The sequence below is a fragment of the Vitis vinifera genome, chromosome 10, assembly GCF_030704535.1.
Source record: "Vitis vinifera cultivar Pinot Noir 40024 chromosome 10, ASM3070453v1".
Taxonomy (NCBI): Eukaryota; Viridiplantae; Streptophyta; class Magnoliopsida; order Vitales; family Vitaceae; genus Vitis; species Vitis vinifera.
In genome coordinates, this window is record NC_081814.1 from 13,882,074 (window position 1) to 13,898,598 (window position 16,525).

The window sequence follows — 16,525 nt, forward strand, 5'->3', positions numbered from 1 at the left end:
GGATGGATGATCATACTTTCCTCATATTTCTCAACTATTATTATTAACTTCCTATTGACTTTTATAGGGATTCTATTAATAGAACTTATTACAGAGTTTTATTCCTGCTATCTCTTCTTTCAATTCTTATTTATTATATTGAGTAATTATGTCATTAGTTTTTATTTTTTAGAAAATATGTTATTTTTTTAATATGCTATTGTTTATAATTGATAAATAACTTATTATAATTAAATAGTTATTATGCTAAATTTAATTTTTTTATCGTAATTTTTTTGCCAAATTTAAAAAAATTTCATTTTTTAAGGAGATTCCTTAGATTGCGTAAAGGAAATCCACTAATGAAATCCTCCGTAATTAAGTGGATCCCATACATTTTTCTAATTCTAAATCTTAGCTAGCACTTCAACTAAAAGAAAAAGAATGATTCCCTTTCATTTGATTTATCAATAATTGTGTAAGCACATTATAAGTTCAGTCACCATCGAGATTTCAGAGTAATGGATCCAAAATTTAAAATACAATTACAAATTGTGAGAAAATTAAATAAATTTTTATATTTAATTTTATTATAAAAAAAAATATAATATAATAAAAAATTAATTAAAATTTCATAAAATTTGAAATTATTCAATGGAGTAAAATAAGTTAAATGAGTGTAAAGAAATATTAGAAAACTTGAGAAAAATATTGAGAATGGACCATAAATTTGCAGTTATTACAACCACTTTTGTACATAGTAAAATAAAAGAGAATAAAGAAGGACGAATGGCTTTCACTTATCTAAGGGTGAGCAAGATTCTCTCTGACGGCTTCTATACTGACCGACAAACAGGAAAGCAACAACCACCAGCAAAGCCACACCCGTGATCCCACACACCAGGCTCGCCACCAGAAGCACCTTCCTCACGTGATGATCGTGCCGCCGCTCACGTGACCCTCCCCCTCCCCCGCCCCTGTACCACGTCGGTTGAGTGGAGTTCAATGCCTTGGGGAGAGCTACGTCGGCCTTGGAGGAGGATCCGCCGAAGAAGGCAGCCATCTGGGGCGTGGAGTTGCCTTTCGGTGCCGTCTGGTAGGACAGGCCGTGATCCGAGGGCCTGGTGTACCTGGACTCAACCAGCATGGCGGCTGCCATGGCGGCCGTGACCACCAATACGACGCCGTACTGGAAGCGAGTGCGCATATTGTGGATGGGAGAATTGAGAAAGCGAGGTGAGTTAATGGAGAGGGGAAGAAGAAGATCTAAAGAAGAGGGGAGTGTGCGCCGCTTGGTGGTTTGTCTGGTAATGGATGAAATGATGAAGGGATTTTAGGTTTGTTGCGTTGATTTGGGGTTGGGAATTGAAGATTAGATCAAGGGGAGAGAGTTGGTTGGACTTTCAGGGAGAGTAGAAACAGTGGAGCAATGATGGCTTATGGTAAAGTTAGCTTTTCTTATGAATCATTCATGTGATCATGACTTTGAGCACCTTTATTCTACTGTTTTTGTGGACCACCCTCCTCAGTTCCTGTATTTTCTGGCTCGTTTCGGAAGAATTTTAATACATAATAATAATAATAACAATAACAATTTAAAACATAAAAAAATATTTTAAGAATTTTGTATTCTACATATTTTATCTTCATACAAATATATTATTTTAAATAAAATAAAGAAATTTAAATATTTCTTTCTTGCCTAATACTTTTCATGATCTATAAAAATAGAAATAAATTTCAAGTTTTCCTATTTTTTAAAATATTATATTAAATACATTTTGTCTCCTCCATCTTAAATGTGTTTTACCCTCCAAATTTGTTATAAAAAAAAATAATAAATAACACTTAACCCTCCAATTACAAAAATTTTCTTAAAACCTACTCTTTTTCATACTTTGATTCTAATACTACTGTGAACTTGAGTAGAATAAAGTTTAAATTAATAGTTTTAAATTAAAATTTTCCAAACGCCTTTAAAATATAACAACTACCTGTTTTGGTTTTTGGTTTTAAAAAAGATATTTGCATGTTTATTCATGATTTTCATATATATGTAACTGCAAAGTGTGGTAGCTTTAAATGTGAATTATACGTAATTTTTTTTTTTTTTTTACATTTCACTCTTATTTTATAACTTAAAATGTTATTTATTAACTTCTTAATAAGCTTGAGGGGTAGAATTTGCTATTTACCAAATTTAATGGTCAAAGTCTCAGAGTGTTGAATATGTGAAAAACTATAAAACACATTTTGATTGAGAAGATAAAATGTATTTAACACTAAAATACTATTAGGAATGACAATGAAACGAGTTTTTTCAAGTACACGTCTTACCCCTAATGAGATAGGTTTCAAATTTAAAGAAACGAATTTGGAAAGTGTTTGAGATTTTTTAAAAAAACTTGAGACAGATTTAGGGCAAATTCAGGTATTACCTTGTCCCGTCCACTCCGCCCCAATTATATATAAAATTAATTTAATTTAAATTTTATTTTTTTATTTTTAATATATAAATGATAATAAAAAAATTATAATAATTTAATTATTTATAAAATACATTTATTTGTGATCACTAAATATTATAATAATTATAATTTTTAAATTTCCTTAACCTATCCCTTAAAAGTTGCATTCAAATGTCAATATATGAGACAAGCATTTATTGAATATCATACAAATCCATAAAGAAGAGATACACTGCAGATCTACTTGTACACTTCTTTCACTTCTGTCCCATTGGATTAAAATGCTTCATTCACACTCAGACTTAAGTTTATTGTTAATTATAATTGATTCTGAAGAGTGGTTGATGGTCATGATTAGTAATTAATCACAGTCTTCCTAATTAATTATACTTGTTTCACACTCGACCTTCTCTTTTGCAACTAAATAGTATTTTATCATTTAGTTAGATGAGTGGTCAATATGGTCATTTAAAAGTCTTTATAAAATGGATTGGAAGTGACCCACTACTGCAGATGTTGCAGCTGGAACCAATTGTTAGTTTTGGCTTCTAATTTTGTTTTGTTTTATTTTCTTTTTATTTCCCTCAAAAATTTCTTTTTAATCTTCATACTCATAATAGAAGGTTTTTTGTTAAATTAATTGAAAATAATTACACCAAGAACACTGCTTATCATGGATGAGATCATACTATGCCCTTGAAAAATGAAGGGCCTCTTTGATAACTGTTTTAAAAAATAATTCTAAAAAATAGTTTTTTAAATTAGTTTTTAAAAATTATTCTTTGATTTTTATAGAATAAAAGTCTGTTTCAAAACTTAAAATATTTTTAATAATTATATTTAATATTTTATATTTTAAATTTAATTATTTTATATGTTTATATAATTATTTCTTAAAACAACTCTTATAAAACAAGTGAAAATAACTAAAAAAATGTTCTCAAAAACATAAAATAGTTTTTTATTATTAAACATATTTTTTTTGTTTTTTGTTTTGAAGAACAAAAAACTATTTTAAAAAACAATTCCCAAACAAGTTTGAAGTCTCCTTGAAACAAGGACTAAAATATCTAGAAATTACCATAATTTTTGGATTTTAAAAAAAAATTATGAAATATGAAATATCAAAAGTATGACATGGAAATTCAAAGAAAAAAATCATAAAATGGAAATTATCAAAACTCATAAAAATATGGAAAACCCCTCTCAAAAATGATAAACATAATAATAAATATGGAAGTTGTTTTATTGAAGAAAATAATATGTTTTATAATAATATAGTATTAAAATGATAATTTATGTCGTTTGAATGTATTTGAGGATAAAAAATGATGATATGTCTATAATTATTTTTTATTTAAAAATGTTTATAATTTTATTTACAAGTTTATACTTTTTTTTTTGTTTTCTTTGTGTTAAAAAATATTAATTGGAAAAATATAATAAAATTTAATAAATTAGAAAATATAATAAATAAAATTAATCTATTTATCATTTTTTTAATATAAGATCATAATATATATAGTTTTTTATTTTATAAAGATCAAACAAATGTGGCCACATGGTAAAGCCAGATATCTCAATGAAGGAGGACTAGGTTGCATTTTAATTATGTTATAATGTGTATATTACTATATAATAAAAGTCGGGATGCACTTTTATTGTGACCATTTTTTATCCTTATTTTCTTCAAATATTTATCGAATTATCATTACTTTCATTTAAAGATCTCTAGCATATGACGGCACAACAATAAATAATTTAAAAAAAATTAAGGATGAATGATAGATATGATGAATGGTAAGACAAAATATTGATATAACACCACCTATCGTAGTCTTCATTTTTCATAATGACTTCATACTTCATTTATATATTTAATCATCTACTAAAAGTAGTTTCTTGCTTTTCATGATTTGTAGATGGATTTGAGATGAGCAAGGCACAAATGTAAAATCACGGAGAGGATAGGAGTTGTCGCTTCATTCAGAGGCCCGAAATTAAGGTTAGACTTGGGTTATGTTTGGTTCTCGAAAAATACTAAAGAAAGAAAAAAAAATTGTAAAGAAAAATGATTTTTTCATGTTTGGTTGTCCTATGAAAAATATAAAATAAAATAAAATATAATTAAAACTAATTAAAAACTTATGTATTTTTAAATTATTTAATCCTTATATTGATGAGTTAAAATAAATAAAATGAGTTTAAAGTAACAAAAAAAATAATTTATCAATTTGTAATCTATTTTTTATTTTCCTTTTACTTTTCCTTTATATTTTCTTTTCCTTCCATTTTCTCTCAAATTTTATGGGAATCAAACATTACCATAGGGTTAGGGTTAGGGTAAGGATTTCATACTTATCTTTTATGGAAGTTGGGTTGGAAATGTTTGAAATTGATTGGGATGGAGGTGATGGTGATAATTGTGACGCAAGTCCCACATTCTCAATGCTATCAAGTGGAGAACGAGTGGTAAAGACTATTAGAGTTGAGGTTGAGTCGATGGTAGAAAGCCATTTTGGAGATGTGATGGATGATTTATCTCAAAGGTATGGTGAGATGGTGGGTAATCACAGCCGAGTACATTAATATGGTCATCTCCCTGAGAGTTATTCAACTTAATGGGTCAACCAAAGGTGAGCCCATGTGCCTACCAAAGGAGAGCCCATGGGCCTCTTCTCAATGAGTCAAGCATACAACGCTAGCCCATATAAAATAATTCCAACATTCTCCCACTTAGTCGGTTTAATCAATCCATAAATACTCACATAACATGATATAACAAATAACAAATATCATTTCAATAATAATCAAAATTAGTTGTGCATAATAATGTATTGATAAGATACAAAACATACAACTAGACAAAAAAAAATTTAAGAGTATGAACACATGGTATCAATAATCGATAACATGAATGCATTATAAAAAAGTATGAGCAATCATTATCAACAACATGATCTCATAGAATACTTATTTTTTTGGTATTTATAAGTACCCTCATTTCCATACTTAGCTTTGATACTTTTTTTTTTTATAGAAGATTGTGAATAAAGTGTAATTTTAAAAAAAAAAAAAATTTATAAGAGTTAAAAATCTCATATGATTATTATTTTAGTTTTCTAGAAGTTTGAGAAATATAATGTTTAAAAAGAATTAATACATATATTTTTTGAAATTTTAGGAAAAAATCTTATCAAACAAATCTATTTAATTAGGTTATATCTACAATAGGCTTGGACAAATAATAACTTATGCTTGTTTATTAAATAATAAAAAATTAATTATGATTAATTAATTTAATAAAAATTTAATTATTTTTTATTTAATATCTAGATTTTTTATTGTGAAAATCATTAAAACATCTCCTCAACCGATTTTTTTGTAGATAAATCAAGGATATAATCTTGATTTTAGTTGATTTTTGGTCGAACCAAATTTCCATGGCATGTTTTGTGATGGCATGTTTCATGTCGAGCCCTTTTGATAGATTAAAATTTCACTGAAATTTCGAGATGTTATCCAATTTTTTAATCCACGCTTGGAAGCAATGCACTAGATATTGTCATAGTAGCATTTTGATTCCAATAGCTTAATTTTGCAACTTCACAACATCCTTTAGATTTAGCACTAAGGCATTGATTGGTTTGCACCTTATTGTTGCTACTTGGCAATGAGGAGTGCGCAACTAACCTTTGGAAACGTAGACGACAAGTTTGACCTGTACACATGAATGTCTAGATGGATTTTCTTGGCACGCCCCTCTAAAACTTAAGTTAAAGAGAGGAAAGACTTGAGAAAGAAAAGAGTTCTTTTTAAAAATACAAAATACTAGCAGCATACCTTTCCTTTGGCGAATAAGGACTATTTATTGTTGCTCTGGAGTAACATCTTCTTTGTGCCTTTGATTGTGCTTTTTCCATCTTTAATGTTAGTGATTGTCGGCTTGTAATGGCTATTATCCTAATGAGCCTTAAAGTCTGACATTTGAGCCTTATAACGATTGTATCAATCAATGCACTTAATGTTTGTTGCAATTAATGCTTGTCAGGCGGGAAGACATAGTGCCCGGTTGGTTTGTGTCTATTTGGTACCTTGGGCTAGACGGATAATGCTGCATGACTCTTGTGATGAACGTGCCTTACATTAGACGATGCGTAGGGCACTGGACAACGCAAAAGGATCATGCTACACAGTGGTGAGCATCTCGCCCGATTGGTTTCTGTTCATCTGGTACCCTAGGGTAGATGGATAATGCTACATAACTCTTGTGCTAAACATGTCTTGCATTAGATGACATGTAAGGCGCTGGACAACGTGTACGAATCATGTTAGATGGTAGTGAGTGTCCCACACTTATGACTAGAAAGAGTATTGCATTGTTGCTAGTCTATTGGTCACTTTTCATTGATGTATACATCAAATACTATCACAATAATGTCTACTGAGTTGACATGGCACAACCCATATCAAAGGAGGCTTTCTTATACAATTCCATAAGCATTGATATTAAATTGATGAGTCAATATTGATTTGATTCCTTCCTATTGGGAACTTCGGATCTCTTTGTTTCCTGGACCTAGATCTAGTAGCGTGTATGCAACTTATCCTTAGGGCTTTTTAGGTCTAACACAGTGGAAAAACACAACATCAAAACAAAAAATACACTAGATCTAGAGAATATGGAAACCATAAGTATAATCTAGATGTTCCCGAATTGGATCCAATCCAAAGAAGATGTTGTGAGTGTTGTAAAACTCGTCTATCCAAGGGCACCTAATCCCTCTCTCTATGGATCTTTAGAGAAGGGTAGGTTTCTCTTCTTTTCTATAAGGATGGTTAGGATTTCTCTCTTCCTAGAATACGATGAAAAATGCTAAAAAACTAAACCATAACCTATAAGGGGTTTATATAGAGTTTTCTATAGGCTCAAGTAACTTAAGTCAAAACTGGGTTTGGGTCACCCAATGTAGCCCACTTGGGTCCTAATTAATTAATTAGTCATAAAAGACTTTAATTAATTAATTAGGGCAAACAACCCATCCAAAAGACGTTCACAAGATCTAATGCAATTTTATATTTTTACCAAAATGCATCTATACACACTTATAAATTACATATCTAAAATACCCTCAAACCATGTGTCACCATAAATTAGGAGTTTGAACAATGATCTCTAAAACCCGTTAGAAAATATTAACTTTCTTAAAATTCAATTCTAAAATTGACTTAACACTCCACTAAAAAGAATCAACTGCAATCCAATATCATAAGAAATTGCAACGAGCCAAAGTTTGGATCCATAACCTATTTATTGCATTCAAAATCTTCATAAACTCATATCCATAATCTAATAGGTTAGTGCTATCAAACCATTAAGATTACATCTTCAATTCCTAAGTTAGAAATCTTGATTAAATGAGATACTATTTTTTAATAATAAATATATAGACAACCCCCAAATTTACTTTAAATTATTTCATTGGGAAAAAATAATTTATTTATTAATTATCTTTAAAAACATTATTAATAATAAATAAAATAAAAATTCAAAATTCTCATTAAAAATGGTCATTTAATTAGGAATGATAAAAATATATGATACCAATCATTATTGATTATTAAAAATTAATAATTAAAATTAATTTTCAAAAATTAAATTATTAATATTTTAAAATTTTGATCTTTAGAATTACCATAATAAATTTGAATTTTGCAATCATTAGCAAAAACCTAAAAATAAGATAACTATAAACAACAAATTCACATGTGAGCTTTTATTATAAAGAAAAAAAATTTGTTATTTTGAAAAAAAAATATCCAAACTTTAATGATATTCTACATATTCCTCAAAGTTGTCATAATAAATTTTTAGTTAAAAAAATTTATTTGAAGTAATGATATATAGAAAATCCTAGATGACTATAAAAAATAAATTCATATGTGAGTTTCAACTTTTATTCAACTTAAAGAAAGAAAGCTTTTTGAAATATTAAATCATTGATATTCTATAAATTTGATATCTAGAATTGTGGTGAATAAGAAAAAACAAAAATTTTATATGTCTATAAAAAAATAAATTATGAAAGCAACATCACCCACATGCACGTGTTCAACTATTAGTAAAATATAAAAAAGAACAAAACTTAATCTTCGTCTAATTACTTCAAAAATTAGTTTAACATATTTAAATCCAAATATTTCAAATAATATTCCAAATAAAACACAATCCAAGGAATTTCAACACATTTAAATCCCTACATATTACTAGAAATTATATTAAAGTGCTTACCTTTTCATTGAAACTCATCCCAAATGATTCACTCCTCAAGTTCCTAATGTGAAATTACATGAAACATACAGTAAAGCATATGAAATGTATTATCCATATCACAAAAACATAAAGAATGGAACATACAAATGTTACTAACATCCAACATGGCCTTCTCAAATTGTCAATATTTCTTCCATTTGTTTATTTATTTCATTAAAATTTGCTTCCATCTTCTCTTCAAATTTAATGAACCCCATAAATACTTCTTTTATCGAGCCAACAACAACATAAGTCAAGCATTCTCAAACATATTAAATCCCTAAATATTTAAAGAAAAAAACTAAAATATGATTCATAATAAAACAAAACAAAACTTAATCTTGATTCAATCACTTTAAAAATCAATTCAACATATTTTATTTCCTATGTATTTCAAAATTTGATTAAAATAAAGCTTATGGAACTTAATCTTAATGCATTTGTACTTCAAATATCATCACAAGACACTTAAAGGCACATTTTAGGTCAATATTCTAAATTTGAACTTAATAACAATTAAGTTTTATTATAAATAAAAATTAACCCTAATGTAATTTTGATGAATACTTCGAGTGGAACTTAGCAGTGGTTAAAGTTTTTAGAAATGAAAGTTAACTCTAACATAGTTCAAGCTAACATTCTAAATTATAATCGAAGAATAGTTCAACATATTTCAATTCCTCAATATTTCAAAAGTTATTCAAACTAAAACCAACTAAACTTAACTTTAGTCTAGTCACACTCCAAGCATCATTGCAACACATTTAAGAAATATTTAGTTAATAACTAAAATAAATAATGTACAAACACTATAACACTAGGGCAAAATATGTAATGTCCAACATTTTGAAATCCTAAATATTTCCAAAAACTATACACTTTTTCATCATATTCTTGAATATTTTTCACTAAAAGTGAGCATTTTGCTTTTTAAAATAACCATCCTTGTTCTTCGATTCTTAAGTGAGAAATAAAATAAGAGAAAGATGAATAAGAGAGAAGGGAAGGCATATAAAAAATGATAAAGAAAACAAAAATGTTTTGAGGGTTATTTTGTCCATTTTATCAAAACAGTGTCCATATTTGCATTCACCTAATTAGTCTATACATCTATCTTATTTACACATTCATTTTGAATTATTTACACATGCTCATTATTCTCCTCCATACCTTCTTCTTTTCTTTTTCTCTCCTTTTTTTTTTTGTCAATAAAAGACCCAAGATAAAATCTTTTTTCTAAGGCTTGTTTGTTAACAAAAAAAAGTATTCGAGACAAGTTCAAAATTAATTTCAACTTTTTTAATTCATACACTAATATTATATTTGTACAAGATGAATATATATTTTTAGAGCTTATGATTTATGTAAATTTTGACAAAAGTTTGTTGTAAAAGTAGTTTAAAAACACTTTAAAAGTGTTTTATAAATGAAAATTTTTTAACAAGTGGAAGAGAAATGAAAAGAAAAAAAAAATGATTTTGTGTTGTCCAAACTTGTAAAACTGGATATTAAAAGTATGTGGGCAAGTATAATTTTGAATTTCCAAGTATAGTGTTGGAAACCCTTTAAAGATATCTAAAATTATAACGGTAGACATTTTGGCGGATGTCCGAAAATATAGAATCAAACAATGCTAACTTCAAAGGTATTCCGGATGCTATTTTAAGGGTATTTTGGTCTTTTTATAAAAGGTCATTTTTATTGGTAAAAAATTCTTAATTCAGGTGGATGGTGAGAGAAACTTGATGGGTGTAAGAATAAATACTCTTAACCAAATATTTTAAGGGAGAATTACCCTTAAGGGTAGGCTGGAGAAAAATATGACTGATGAGGGTAGGTAAATTTGATAATTATTGTGAATGGTAGGATAAAATTATGATAATTCGCCTTATTTTGTTTAAATGTCAAGACTACCATTAATAAGTGAAAAGCAACAGCAAAGTGAAAAGCAATAGGAAAGAAAAAAGAGTTTTCTTTAACCTACCTGCAACTTGTCGATGTTGTAGAAGAAAAAAGGGAAAGGAAAAAGGTCCAGCATTTCAGGTCATTATCTGCAACCGTTTACACAAAGCTTGTTTTTTTGTGTGAATCTAGTAAGAAATCCATTAAAGGTAAGTTTTTTTTTAAATACCAAAAAAAAAAAAACGTTAGTTGATGAAAAAAAATAAATAAATAATTTAAAAATCGGATTGAATGAACGAAAAGTTAATAATTTTAATAATGTAGTTGTAAGATATTAGATCTGAAATATTGAAGGAGGTTTTGAGAAAGAAATTACATTTTTTGTGTAAAATGTTATTTAAATTTATTATTTTGAATTTTTTTTATATTATTTTGGTCATATTGAAGATGTGTTTTTATTTTTAATTTATTTTCCGGGTGGGTTGTTTGATATGATTATTATTGATTTCCATTGAAAATGTTTGCACTTTAGTTTTGTTGTTAAGACTTTTTGACATGATTGAAGAAAAATGTTCTTAGTTGTTTTATGTTTGCTTGGGACCACTTTGTTTGTATATTTATGAACATATTTGGATTTTCATTGAAAATTGAAATCCCCTTTGTACGAGACCACTTTGTCTTTTATTATGAATTTGTTAAAGAGTTAAGAGCATTATATTTTTGTTATGAATTTGTTACCTTTTTGTATAAGTATTATTTTGGTTGATGAGTTGAATGCCGAGTAGTTTGAAGGTTGTGTAAAAGAACCATTACTTCAGTTATAAAGTATAAGTACAATACAAATGCAATATAGTTACAATGAAAAAACATTAACATTACGATATATTACAATATACCAAAATGAAAAAATATTGAATTGTTTTTTACTAAACTGGCATTTCTAGGCTATCATGTTGTATTCCTATCATAAAGCATCTTTGCAAGCCAAAATTATAAAAAGACAACAAAAATACACTATTGTAATTTTAATACATGAAGTTGTTGATGATAATCCAATGATGGATAAAAAAAAATCTATAAAATTAATTTTTTATATAAAAATATAGAGGTATAATAAAAATACACTACAATTACAATACAAATACAATAACATTACGATACATTACGATAAGGTAAAATTTTAAAATTTTCAAATTTCTTATGAAACTGGGCAATTGTGGGTTCTTTGGCATATCCCTAACATGTCTAACATACAACAACTATTTTTATTTGTTGTATAAAATATGTCTCAATTGATTATAATTTTAATTTGCTTATTTTGTATTTGTTGTAAAATTTTCCTTGATTGTAATATTGTGAAATAGATTGATTTGATTGTCGATGAAAGAAGACGTACTTCTGAATTGGTAAATGGACTTGGAAAATTCCATTTATGGCTACCTTCATGAAGGAAGGGAGATTGTACCTAAGGAGGATAAACAAATACAATACAAGGGTGGGCAACAAAAAGGCATGTACATTGGACAAGGGATGTCATATGCTGATTTTGTTTCAAAGGCATGTGAACGGTTGGATATTAATTCAAATGGATATACATTTCATTACACCCTTGAGTTTGATCCATCTGTACTTCAACAATTGGATGATGATGAGGACATGCATATGATGTTATCCCATAGTTATGATTATGCTCGTATTTATGTATTAAAACGAACTCGAAGAGTAGAAGTTGAAGGCGGCATAGTCAATGTGCAAAATGATTATTGGAAAGTGATATATCTTGTATTAGTTGTCATTAATCCCATGATGCAAGGTGCTTATAATATCAATTAACTGAGTGTACTATAAAATGCAGTCATAATAGTACGGAGGAGACACAATTCAGTTGCATCATGTCAAGCAAACAATGAGTCTAATTTAAGACTTTCTCAAGGCTTCATGTCCAAATGTGCAGAAATTGAAGTTAGGCCACATAATTTAACTCTTTGTCCTCAACCTATTATTGGAAGTGTGCATAGTTTTCCTAATGCAGATGAATTTAGAAATGCATTATATACGATGTCATTAGTTGGTAGATTTCAATACAAATTCAAAAAGAACTCTCCAAAGCGAATATCTGTGTGTTGTTTAGTGGATGGGTGCTCTTGGAGAATAATTGCTAATTCAATAGGCACAACCAAAATTTTGAAGGTTAACATCTACATTGATGTACACAATCATTGTGCAGATGTTGAGTGTTCAAGTCAAACTTCAATGCGGGGAAGGAGAGGTGCTCGTGTCATAGAGTAAGTCATAAGGGCAACCCCTCGGTATTTGCCTCGTCAAATTTTCAAAGACTTCAAGAGTCGGTATGGTGTTTCATTGAGTTATAAGCAAGCTTGTACATACAAAGAAATGGCAAATGAGAGAATATATGGTCTTCCAAAAAACTCATATATGTTGTTGTCATGGTTATGTCAGAGATTGGTAGACATTAATTTAGGGACGATTGCTGAATGTACCAGACAAGATGGGCATTTTTGGCAATTGTTCATTGCACATTCTTTTTCAATTCAAAGGTTTTTAATGGGTTGTCGACCTGTTATAGCAATTGACTCAACTCATTTGAGTGGACCGTATAGGGGCTCCTTATTTTTTGCAACAGCTTATGATACTGATGATGGCATGTTCCCAATTGCATTTGATGTTATAAGTTCAGAAAACTATGAGTATTGGCTATGGTTTTTGCAGAAATTGAAAGGCATACTTCAAGATAAAGAGGTAGTCATAATATCATATAGGCATCAAGCAATCCTTCGTAGTGTTTCTCAACTTTTGGAGTAGAAAATCATGCATATTGCTATCGTCATGTGAAAGAGAATTTTAGTAGTTATGTGACGAAACATAGTATGAAGGGGAAAAAATGTAAAGTGGATGCATTGTTGCTACTTGATAGTGTTGCGTATGCTAGGTTGGATGATGATTATGTTGTAGCCATGGAAAAATTAAAGACATATAACAGTGACCTAGCGAAGTGGGTTGAAGAGAATAGTCCACAACATTGGGCAATGTCAAAGTTTGCCAAAAAACGATGGGATAAGATGTCAACTAATTTTGTTGAATCATTCAATGCTTGGCTGAAGGAGGAACGTCATTACACAATTTTCAACTTAGTAATGACACATATGGATAAGTTTGCTCATCTAGCATGTGACCATATGGGTACTACAGAAAATTGGAAAGCTCCAATTGGCCCAAAGACCGAGAAAAAGTTGTTGGAAAACATTATAAAGAGTGGGTCATTTCCTGTATATCCCTATGTTGGTGGTGTGTTTAAGGTATTTAATATGAAAGTATATGTAGACGTGAATTTGAGAGAGCGTACATGTACTTGTAAGGCTTGGAAAATGGTCGGAATACCTTGTGAGCATGCATGTACAGCAATACGCTAGATGAAACAGAATGTTTATGAATATGTTGACTCATATTTCAAGCTTCCAATGCAAGAGTTGATATATTCTGGATACTTCAATTCAATTCCAAATCACAATACGCCTACAGTTGATGATGATGGATGTGTTCGTGATGCTCAAGGTCGCTTATATCCTTCACTTAAACCTCCATGCTCAAAACGACTACCTGGAAGGCCTTAACACCGTCAAATAAAGTCTCAATTTAGTTCAAAAAGGCTTACCTTCTGTTCGTGATGTCAAGTTGCAGGCCATAATCGAGCTTCATGCAAAAATCCATTACTCGTTCCATGATTCTAGTATTATGCTTGTATGGTGGCATGCTACTTTTTATCTTATTTTGATTGTGATGATATGGTGGCATGCTTGTAAGAATTTGTTTTGGAACTTACTTATTTACTTGATTGTCATGACAAAGATGTTTGTATTACATATGCCACTATTTTAGACTTATGATCTTATTATTATTTACGGTGGTTTGTAACCATGTTTTTAATGTTATTTTGAAAATCATTATTGACTTTGTACATGTTCATTACATTTGTTTAACTTGTTTTCCATTGAAATACAAGTTACATCATGACATCTTCAAGTGCTTCATTTAGAAATGTAAGAGGTAATACTAGAAATGGTGAATATTTACTTTATCATAACTGTATGTGTAAATGTTCACCAAGACAGAGGGTAGCTATTAGAATTTCTTAATCAAAGGATAACCCAAATAGGTTATATTATTGTTGTCAATATGCAAATACTAGAGATGACTGTCATTTCTTTAAATAGGCATTCCCGGAAGAATTTGGTGATAGCAACACCTACCAAGAAGCAGAAGATGTTGTTCAAAGAAGAATATATGGCGTGGATGAAGATTTTAAACATATTTTAACAAGAATTGAGTTCATGCAGAAAGTAATTTTAGTAGGACTACTTTTATTTTTTGTTCTATGTTTGAAAATTGCTTAATCATACACTTACTTCATGTCTATTATGTTTTGGATTATATATATAATGCTTAATTGCATTGTACTTTGATGTATTTGCATTTGGAGTTCTTTGTAATAGGTTATTTATCTCCATTATGTGGACTTGTGTTAGATTTTTAATTATAATAGTTCACAGTTTTGCCTACATTTTTAATTACATTTACAACATAAATTCACTAACATTACGATAAAAAAACACTAACCGTATGATAAATTACAACATAAACTAACAATGCGATCTTTTAACTAAATAAAGTCCAATTTCTTGGGTTGATTACCAATTTCTTATATATAATGGTTCAATAATTTTTATTTTTTTTTGTAACCTCAAATTAGAAATGTCTTCAAATTTAATACTCCAAATTTCTTTCATTTCCAAAATTGTTTAAGCAAAAGATAAAGTCTTGGAAACCATTTTGCTAGCTAAATCCATTTTAGTGAGACAAGAACAATTTAACCTTGGGCCTCAATTTGGTTTGCAACAAATGAAAGGCAACTAAGTATATAATTGTCTTCATTTCCTGGAAAATGAAACATCTCAGCTAAGCCAAATACTTCTATATGGTTCTCCAGGTCCCAGAAAATGAGAAACCCAATATTCTAAGACATCAATTTCTTTTCTTTTCTTTCCTTACCTTCTTCCCACCACCCAAGCAAAGCACAAAACCACTCTCAGCCAAAGAAAAGCCTCACAATCGCCCACCGTTTGGTTCCTGAGAAAACGAAAAGCAAAACAAAAGAAAAACCCTGGTGAGTTGACTTTTTTATTTCCGTTTCTGGGTTTCCCTACACTCAAAAATTGAAAATGAAACCCTAAGTTTATTTCTTTTTTTCCCAAATTTTCTCAGCAACCAATTTATTTCCATTTCTGGGTTTCCCTACACTCAAAAATTGAAAATGAAACCCCAAGTTTATTTCTTTTTTTCCCAAATTTTCTCAGCAACCAAACAGGCCCAAACCCAAAACACCTAGGGCAAAGTATGAAATAAGCAGAATATAACAAATAAAGATTTGTACTGCTTCTGATCTCAAGGTGGAAACACCATAAATATAAATATGGAGGCTTTGAAATGAATATTTTGGGGGATTGGAATGGATTTGGAAGGCTTTGTGAGGACTTTACCTTGGACTAGTGGGCCTTTCAGATACGATGAAAAAAAAATGTGGTTCAAGACGTCGTCGAAACCACAATATTCAAAATGGAGACACGCCAACAATGATGCAGAATGGAAGTCTTCAACGGAGTCACCACTGGAACAATGGAACTATACACGCCTACACGAGATTCAGTATCTCTCACAATATCATACCACCATGAAAACACCCAGATCATGCAAAAGGGAAGCCTTGACAAGAAGATGCGAAAAGGAAGGTTTCAAAGGGAAGACATTGGAACGACAGTCTTCTCCATTTTTTTCAATTCTTTTATTC

General features: G+C 29.5%; 1 protein-coding gene across 1 annotated transcript; it reads right to left on the reverse strand.

The window, feature by feature from the left end:
* Positions 1–678: 678 nt before the first annotated feature.
* LOC104880531 (uncharacterized) lies at positions 679–1,506 on the reverse strand. Its single transcript, XM_010657444.3, has one exon. The coding sequence runs from the start codon at positions 1,184–1,186 to the stop codon at positions 776–778; it is 411 nt and encodes a 136-aa protein (XP_010655746.1). The 5' UTR covers positions 1,187–1,506; the 3' UTR covers positions 679–775.
* Positions 1,507–16,525: the final 15,019 nt, after the last annotated feature.